This window comes from Muscardinus avellanarius (genome assembly GCF_963383645.1).
Source record: "Muscardinus avellanarius genome assembly, chromosome: 11".
Lineage (NCBI taxonomy): Eukaryota > Metazoa > Chordata > Mammalia > Rodentia > Gliridae > Muscardinus > Muscardinus avellanarius.
In genome coordinates this window covers 3,838,116-3,847,681 of record NC_137797.1, presented here as the reverse complement: position 1 = coordinate 3,847,681, position 9,566 = coordinate 3,838,116, and the positions used below count along the sequence as shown (strand labels likewise).

Here is a 9,566-nt window from a genome sequence, read left to right as displayed (position 1 = left end):
GTTGTGCTGGGGTGGAAAGCCCAGGTGGTCCACTGGTACTGCGGCCGTGGTGACTGTGACGGTGCCTCCGGCCCTGGCCGGCTGCTGTGGCAGCTCAGGCTAGGCACGGGGCCATGCAGGGCCAAGGAGAAGCTTCCATATCTGCGTTAGGGCTGCGGCCAGGGGGTTCTCTCCCTAAGATGGGGAGCTGAGGGCGGAGCGTCTGTCTCCCGGGGTGATGTGGGGAGGCAGGGATATTTCAGTGGCCTGGCCTGATAACTCAGCTCCCCGAGCAAACAGGTTGCCCTGGGTTTCTGTAGTAGGTACACACATGGGCCCTGATAGTTACACAGAGCCAGGGTCCTGAGGTGCTGGGGGAATGTCTAAGTCCATTCTATGTTGCTGTAACAGAATGCCCAAGGCTCAGTCGTTTATAAAGAAGGGAAATTTAAGATGAGTGTGGTGGTGCATGCCTAATCCCACGGCTAGGAAGGCTGAGGCAGGAGGATTGAAAGTTTGAGGCCAGCTTTGGCAACTTAGTGAGATTCTGCCTTAAAATAAAATCAATAAAGGACTAGGAGGCCGGGCGTGCGGCGCATGCTTGTAATCCCCACGCTTGGGAGGCTGAGACAGGATCGCACAGGTTCAAAGCCAGCCTCAGCTGGCTCTCAGCAACTCAGTGAGACCCTGTTTCCAAATAAAATATAAAATAGGTCTGGGAGTATAGCCCGGAGGTAGGAAGCCCCTGGGTTCAACCCCAATACCACCACCAAAAAAAAAAAAAAAAGGGCTGGGAATATAGCTCAGGGGTAGAGTACACCTAGGTTCAATTTCAAGTACTGCAAAAAATAAATAACATAATAAAAATAAAATTAAAAAGGAACAGAGATTTAGCTGAGCCCAGTGGCACATGCCTGTAATCCCAGCAACTCAGGAGGCTCAGGCAGGAAGATGGCAAGTTCAAGGCCAGTTTAGGCAATTTAGTGAGACTCTCAAAATAAATAAACTGGAGCTGGGGCTGGGCGTGGTGGTGCACACCTGTAATCCCAGTACTTGGAAGGCTGAGACAGGAGGATCACAGGTTTGAGGACAGCCTCAGCAAGTAGTGAGAATGCCATCAACCTAGAGAGACCCTGTTTCAAAATAAAATAAAAAATAGGGCTGGAGGTGTGGCTTGGAGGTAGACTGCTTCATGGGTTTGATCCCCAGCACCACATTAAAAAAAAAAAAAGAGAGAGAGAGAGAGGTGGGTATGGAGGTGCACACCTGTAATCCCATTACTTGGGAGACAGAGACAGGAGGATTGCAGAGAAGCCAGCCTCAGTAACTTTCAAAATATAAAAAGGCTGGGAGTGTAGACTGGAGATTGAAAGCCAGCCTCAGAAACTTTAACAGCCTGAACAACTGTTCAAAATAAAAAAACAAAGAGGGCTGGGGATGAAATTCAGAGGTAGACTGTCCCTGAGTTCGGTCTCCTGTACCAAAATAATAATAGAGCCGGGCGTGGTGGTGCACGCTTGCAATCCCAGTGCTTGGGAGGCAGAGAGAGGAGGATTGCAGGTTTGGGGCCAGCTTCAACTACTTAGTGAGGCCCTCGGCAACTTAGTGACACTGTTTAAAAATAAAGAGTAAAAAATAGGGCTGGGGGGTGTAGCTCAGAGATACAATGTCCCTGGGTTCCATCCTCAGTACCGCAAAAAACAAAACTGTAGGCCTGGTGTTGGGGCACGAGGAGGCGGGTGCACATGGGGAGAAGGCGGGGTGCACATGGGGACCCCTGGGATCTCTGGCTGCACGGGAGACGTTTCTGGCCAGGCCGGCCAACATGGGGGGCTTCATGGGGCGGGCAGGCTGGGTAGTGAGAAGAGGGGAGGTACCCCTGGGAGGATATGGCAGAGCGATGACCTGGAGACAGGAAAGCCGAGCTTGTGTTTGGGAAAAACACTGTCCTGTTTCCCTGGAGGATGAAGATAAGGCAGGAAAGGGCAGTTAGGAGGAGCCCGAGGTGGGGCAGCAAGGCCTGGTGCTGGGCAGGGACGCCAGGCCAGTGGTGACTCAGCCGCGATTCGGGCCAGGGCTGGAGCCCTCCGCCCCAAGACAGCCCGCAAGCAGCTCCCACCGCCCCGCCCGCGGCCACACCGGGGGCCACGGCGCAGACCCATGCTGGGCGCGAGCACACCTTGCTCCTGTCCTGCAGACAGAAAACGGAGATTGAGAGGCGCACGCTCCTGCGGGACCCTGACCCAGGCCCAAAGGTGGCGGAAAGGGCGGAGACACTGCAGGACCCCAGGGAGCTATTAGGGTGCCGGGGCTGGGGGGGGGGCTTGACAGAGCAGGTGTGTGTGTTTGTGGGGGTGTCCAGTTCTGGATCCATCCGGTCAGAGGTGACCGCAGGACTCCCGCCGTCAGTGGTCAGCACCCCGCCCGGGCTGGAGAAGCCCAGGGCAGACAGGAAGGGCTGGGCAGGCAGAAGGCCCAGGAGGCAGGCAACAGCTAGCCTTCAGTCCCCGGTGCCCGCCACTCCAAACCCAGCAGCGCTCCTCGGGGTCAGACCTGGAGAGGAAGTTCACAGCGGGGCCCAGAACCTGGGCGCGGGCTGGGGGTCCCCTCGCTGGCCCAGGAGCCCCCGGAAGCTGGAGGGCCCGGACGCCAAGGTGCAGGGGCAAGGTCCTTCTGGAGGGCCCAGCTCCGAGGGCCGGTGGCTTGGAGAGGTACGGCCCGGCCACCGGGGGTCAGTGCCCGCAGGCCTCCGGGTCCTGTCCCGGGGGAGGGGGCAGGGGCCGTCGCCGCGTCCGCACCCCAGGCCGGTGACCGCGGCGTGCGCGCTCGGGCCGTGTCCGCGCCGCGCGTGCGCGTGGGTGCGGGCGGCGGGCACCCACGTGGGCCACCCAAACAAAGGCGGCGCCGCGTGACCGGCGGGCGCGCCCCCGCGGGGCGGGGCGGGGCGGGGCGGCGGCTGCGCACGGCCGGGAGCGCGCGCGACCCGCGCCGCCGCCTGCGCGCTCGTGCCCGGACCGCGGGGCCGCCTCCTCCCGGCTCCCGGGCGGGCGGCAGGTGCACACGGGGCGCCGCGGCGCGTGGATGCGAGCTGGCCCCGACGTCCGCGCAGGGTAAGCGGCGCGGGCCCCCGCGACCTCGACACGCCGCGGCTCCGCGCCCCTGGCCGCGGCCGCGACCCTCCGCCGGGCCCCGCGCGCGCCCGGCGCGCACGCCCCCGGCGCGCGGCCCCGACCGGGATCGGGCGCGCGCCCGCCCCCCTCCCCGCGCGCCCCGGGCACCGGCGTTGGCCGGCCGGGGGCCTGGCCGCGAGGACGCCCCTCGGGGCGCGGGGCCGAGCATGGGAGGGGTCACCGGGCTGGGGGTGACCGAGGCTGGGACACGGGGCAGCGTAGGAAGGGGCTCAGGGGGCGAATGTCACCCTCCTGACCCGCTCAGGGGGACAGGCCTGGAGGAAGGTTCCCGAGGCCCATGTGACACCAGGAATGACCCTGCCAGAAGTTGTGGGCACGTCCACCCTCCCTGCACCCCTTCCCGCCCTGTCTCCTTTTCCTTTGTTTGGGCACTGGGTCATGGGCCTCTGCTGGGGCCACTTGGCACCCCAGCTGTGGCCTAGGCCCCTGTGGCAGACCAGCCAGAAGGTGGGGTTCAGTGGGCAGCCTGAAGCCTGAGGTCCCCACCTGGGCAGAGCCGGACCGGCGTTCCTGCCCGCCAGAGGACTGACAGTCGGAGGCTGGCCCGGGGCCTCAGCATGGCCCTGGGGAGGCCAGCCCAGCCTACATTTTGCAGAGGTAGGGGAGATCCAGTTTTGGGGAGACTTCCTTGTTAAGGATGGGTTTCCTTTCTTGCCTTCCTGTGCAGCTTGGGGAGGAAATTCACAGTTCTGAGCCTCTTCCCGGTACCAAAGCGGGGCTCCTGAGTCCCAGTGCTGGGGCTCTCCTAGGCCTGGGCCTGGCGGGTGGGTCAGAGTCCGGCTCATTGGGTCAGAAGCGGGGGCAGTTGGAGACGAGCCTCCCCCGTGCACTGGACTGTGACCTTGGGCGTTTGAGCCTCCCTGACTTGATTTCCTCCCTGTCGACGGGGAGGGGCAGATAAGAGGATGAAGAGGGACTTTGCCACGACGTGTGGCCGGGCATGGTCACTCCCTGGCTTGGGCCGGGCTGGGAAGGCCGGTAGTGTCCTTTGCCCCAGGTGGGGTGACCGGCCTGCGGAACTCAGTGGAGAATCTTCTGTGTCCTGGGCCATTTGGGGACATGCAGTGTGGCCCCGTGAGTGTGTGCTAGTTGTGGTCCGTGCCCCTTGCTGGGCTGAAACCTCATCTCAGAGTCGGGACCCACCAAGGGCCCTGAGCCTGCTCCTTCCTCCTTCTGAAGTCCCCTCTGGAGACCTCCTGTTGACCTCCTGGGGCGCTCTGTGACCCCAGGGAAGAGACCTCGATCACCCGCACCCCAAGCCTGGACAGTGCTGGGCTTCTGAAGGGTTCAGGTCTGTGCCTGTGACTGGAGTCATGTGCCGAGGGTCTCAGTTGTGGGCCTCCATGCCCTGCTTTGCCTGCCTTTCCTCCTGCACCCCCGCTGACATGGGGAGTGTGGCCGTCCCTGCCTGCCCCTCTGATGTCTTCTGCTCGCATGCTAAAGAGACTTTTCCTGGAAACAGGAGTCTCAGAGTCGGAGCCGTTTCCCCACAGGCTGGGCGCCTGTGGATCCTGCGCCTCCTACGAGGCGGGTCAGGGTCCCCCCAGGAGGACTCAGTGGCCTCTCTCCACCCCCCTCAGTGCCTCTCTTTATCTGTAGAGCCTGGCATGGGCGCCAGGAGACAGCTCCGTTGCCAGCACTGGCGCCAGCTCCCGTGGCCTCCGGAGGCCTCTATCGCTGGTCCTCACCTTCAACATCTAGTGGGGGAGAGGTGACAGCCCCTGAACTCCCACTTTGGCTGGACCAGGGAGTAGCATAGTGTCTGCGGAAGGGTAGAGACAGTGTTTCTAGAGTCAGCGAGACAGTGTTGCCAGCGAGGCCCTGTGGGAGCAGCCGCCCAGCAGGGGAAAGATGCTCCTGAAACACCAGCCCTGACCTGGCCACATCTGCCCGGTGACCCACAGGCCCAAGGGCTTGAAGCCCCCGCGTCAGTGGTCCTGGCTGTCTGGGTGCCTGTCCCCTCCCGGGGACAGTAGGAGGCCCCTTCCAGCTCCTGCACCCTGTGGTTTGGGTGTTTCCTACCGGAGCCAGGCCTTCTGAGCTTGGTACAGGAATGGGGTGCCCATCCTGGAGCGGCGTGGCTCTCCAGAGTCTCCTTTCTGGGGGCTGCCCTCTCTTGGGGAGCTGGACGGTTTTTCCGCACGGGGTCCTCAGGCCTCTTGTCTCTGGTGTTTGGCATCTCTGTGCTGGGATGCGGGGTTCCTTTCTAGTGGACATGGCGGGAGCACCTGTTAGTGGGAGGGAGACACGGGCGACGGGGTGCTGTCTCCTTCACAAGGCCGTGGCCAGTCCTGCTAGCCGTCTAGGGAACCGTTTCTGTGCGTGTCGCTGCCCGGCGGCAGCTGCTGACAGCATCAGGAGGTGGGGCTGAGTGTCTGTGTGCTGAAGGAAATTAATAATGAATGGCGGGAGATAAGCCGTGGGCCGTACGAAGTGATGGCAGGCAGGATGCGGGCGCTTCTCTTTCTCTGGCCCAGGGACCGGCATCTCAATTTGGCGGCTCACACCGGGCTGCACAAGCCATTGGTCTGGGCGCCCTGAGCGGGGCTGGGGGCGCGTCGGCACCACAGTGGTTCAGAGCTGTGTCTGCCTTGGCTTTTTGCTGGCGGACCAGTGGCACCCTTGCTAAGTCTTTGTTCTGGGAAGAACCTTAAAGACACTGCTTGCAGAGAGGGTGAAAGTCAAGTTTTCCATGGCCAAGTGCCTGCCGGCCAGCATGGGAGAAAGCCTGGCATCCTGCCGGTGACCACCCTTTAGTGAGTGCAGGGTTCAGGACACAACCCAGCCCAGGTGAGTGGACCCAGGGCAGCAGCCTTCGCCTGCTGGAGCCCGGCTGGTGGAGAGATGTAATCAGTTTCCTTGAGTGCTGAAAGGCAGGGTACCTTACCTCTTGTTTTTAATGTAGTACTGAGGATTCAGACTAGGAACGGGCTACTTCTCAGCTACACTCAGATGCCTACCTCTGGGCTACACTGTGCTCTTTGGATTTTTTTTATTTTTTATTTTTATTTTTTGCGGGTCTGGAGATGGAACCCAGGAGATTCGACCTCCGAGCTACACCCCCTGCCCTATTTCTTATTCTTTATTTTGAAACAGGGTCTCACTGAGTTGCTGAGGGTCTCAGTAAATTGCAGAGGCTGGCCTTTGATCTTCTCGTCTCAGCCTCCCAAGGACTAGGCTTACAGGTGTACCTGCTCTGACGTCTTGTAGGTAGACCTGGAGGAAGAGGACGAGGGTTTCCCTAATTGGACAACACTGCTCTTTTCCCTGGGTGTCTGTGTGTGGCTTGGACAGAAGGCCTGGGTAGAGCCTTTCGGCTGTAACTCACCTCTGATGCTTGCCACCTACAGGCCATTGTTAAGATTATTTGGCATTTGAGTTACAACCAGAGTTGTGATTATACTTAAGCCCTGTGATTAGAGTCCCCTGTGGTTACACAGGAAGACAGGAAATATTGGCCTATCAAAGAAATTAATAATAGGAATAGAAATTCCTCTGTCTACGCACCAGGCGCTGGGCAGAGTGCTTTACATGCATTGCCTTGCCAAGTCCTTGCAACTCCCCTAGTTTCCAGATAGGGAAACCAAGGCACAGGCAGGAGGGGCAGCCCGCCCAAGTGCCAGTCAGTGCCATAGCAGAGCTACATAAATCAAGAAAGGCACAACGCGACAGCTCTCTTTGCGGTCAGGCAAGATGTGGCAGCGCCCCTCACCCAGGCCTCTGGCCTTCTAGCACTTTCTCTGATTGCTCTTCACAATAGCTGGGGGTGAGCCGAGGGGCCCTCCTCCTCACAGGCGAGGTGCCCCTGCGGCTCAGCTTGGTGTGGGCAGACCTGAGTTTGAACTCACAGCTGTGGGTGGTATTGCCACTGTCTGACGCTAGACCAATTGCCGTCACCCCCAAAAGAGACCTTTAGCTGGGGTTCCCCGCTGCCGCTTACCTGGCCCCCAGCCGCAGCCCAGTGGCCATCTGCAAAGTTGCCTGACCTGGACGGTTCACATAAGTGGAGTCACGCTGTGTGTGGCCTTTGGGTTTGTTTTCCCTGCTTAGGGCGGACACTGCAGTTGTAACGAGAGTCATCCCCCCCCCCCTCTTCCTTCTCCTCTTTCTTTCTTGTGGTACTGGGGCTGGAACCCAGGGGCATTCTTCCTCCAAGTACACCCTTAGCCTTATTTTTATTGTTTGTTTTGAAATAGGGTTTTGCTACATTGCAAGGCCAGCAGCCTTGAACCCATGATCCTCTTATTTCTGCCTCCCAAGATTAGAGGCGTGCACCACCACACCTGGTTCTAGAATTCTGCGAATGCGGCTCCTCCTGTGCTCTGAGGCCCTGGACCACACTCTCTGGCACCTGCCTGCCCCAGGTCTGAGAGCCTCAAGCCTCAGAGCGTCTGTGTTTACCTTGTGCCCGGCACAGTTGCACATGTCCAACTTGGCTCCTCTGGGAAGCCCACCCAGCTGCCCCACGGCTGCAGCCCCTTGGCCCCAGTTGGGGTTCATCTCCCTGTTGGTGACCAGATGGGGGCGGGGCCTGCCTGGACTTGCCGGGGACAGGAAGGGGCTCAGAGCAGGGGCTGCCCCTTGGCCAGCCCTCCCACACATCACCTGTCCCTGGTCTGCTGGCCCTCTGCGGCCTTGGGACCTCAAGGCCCGCCCCCGAGCAGGCTGCTGGGGCCTCCGGGGCTGCTCTGGGGGTGTGAGCCTGAAGCCCACGGCCCTGCACTGGTGCATCTGGGGTTTGTTTAGACTGGACTGCATTGTTAAGAACCATATTAGATTTATGGAAGAATTGCGGAGAAACACAGTTTCCATAGCGCCCTGACCCCTACACTCACAGTTTGTTGTATTGACGTTTTACATGAGTGTGGCTTGTTTGTTACAACTCCTGAGCCAGTATTGATCCGTTATTATTAACAAAGCCCATAGTTTATTCAGACTTCTGAAGTTTACCGAAAGTACCTTTTCTGTCCAGGCCCCATAGAACATTTATTTTATTATTATTATTTTTATTTATTTATTTATTTATTTTTTGCGGTACTGGGGGTGGAACCCAGGGGCATTCTACCTTTGAATTACACCCCCAGCCCTATTTTTATTCTTTATTTGGAAACAGGATCTCACTGAGTTGCAAAGGGTCTCACTAAGTAGCTGAGGCTGGCTGCGAACCTGTGATCCTCCCATCTCAGCCTCCCAGATGCTGGGATGACAAGCGTGCACCACCACGCCCGGCTCACATACAGCATTTAGTTGTCACATCTCCTTAGCTTTCTCTTGGCTGTGACAGGTCTCAGACTTTACTTTTTTAAATTAAAAAAAAATTTTTTTTTTTTGCAGTACTAGGGATGGAACCCAGGGATGCTCTGCCATTGAGCTACACTCTTGGCCCTTTTTATTTTTTTATTTTAAAATTCGAGCCAAGGTCTCCCTAAATTGCCCAGGCTGGCCTTGAAACTGTGATCTCCTACCTCAGCCTCCCAGGTCGCTGGGGGACAGCGTGCACTGCTGCCCCTGGCGGTCTTACCTTACCTTTGATGAGCCTCAAAAGTCAGGGGAGCATGGGGTGTCTCAGAGGACCCCCACCCTGGAACTCGTCTGTTCGATCAGTTGGAATACCTCGATTGTGATCTGGAGGTTTTCTCAGGGTTAGTCTAAGGTGACAGGGCTGGGGAGACCACAGGAGGAGACGGCGCCTCCCATCCCACTCTCGATGGCGCCCGCCGTCCCTGTGACCCCGCGGCCCCCGGTGCCCCGGCCCGGGTGTTACTGTAAGCAGCGTGACTGTCTCCTTTGGTCACCGTAAGCGGCCTCAGTTAGGGGTGAAGAGTGCTGTCTCCTCCAGGGCTGACCCGCTACCGTAGGTGGGATTTGTTTCTTCTCTCCCGTTTCAGTCTTCAGCCGTCGACTGACATCAGGATCAGTACAGGGACAGTTTATCCGGTGGGTTACAGTACGATGCCACCTTATTTATTTTGCTGCGCGATTCTTCGTCCCTGGCCGCCGGTCGCTTATGCCCTCCCCGTGGCCGCCCCAGCTCTGCCCTTCAAGACGCCCCCGGCTCCTGTCCGAGGTTCGGCCCCTTCTCCTGCAGCCCAGGCTCCCTTTACTGGAGACTCCTACCAGAAGCCCGGGTCTGGGTTAGGGGTCTGCTCCTTGCTGGTAGTGCAGGGAAACGCGTCTGTGAACACTGACCCGTGCACGTGCACACTTGTACGTGACTACGACTGCTTCTACGTGCGACCCTCCGCACCTGCGGTACAGGACACCTGAGTTCCCAGGGTGACCAGCTCCTGTCCGGTCAGCACACGGATCCTTCTTGTCCCCTCCCTTGCTGGCCAACACATTTTCGTCCCATAGCCGCCCGTTTGCTACTTGTTCACTGCTGCCGTCATCCCGCGG

The 9,566-nt window shown here is 59.1% G+C and overlaps 1 protein-coding gene across 1 annotated transcript in view; it reads left to right on the top strand.

Annotated features, from left to right (window-relative positions):
* Positions 1 to 3,060: 3,060 nt before the first annotated feature.
* The window catches only part of GRAMD4 (GRAM domain containing 4), a gene marked incomplete at both ends in the record, with an annotated part of 80,149 nt that continues 73,643 nt past the window's right edge, over positions 3,061 to 9,566 (top strand). The window contains one exon of the mRNA XM_080705894.1: positions 3,061 to 3,089. Within this exon, the coding sequence (XP_080562020.1) occupies positions 3,061 to 3,089 (29 nt within the window). The remainder of the gene's footprint in view (positions 3,090 to 9,566) is intronic.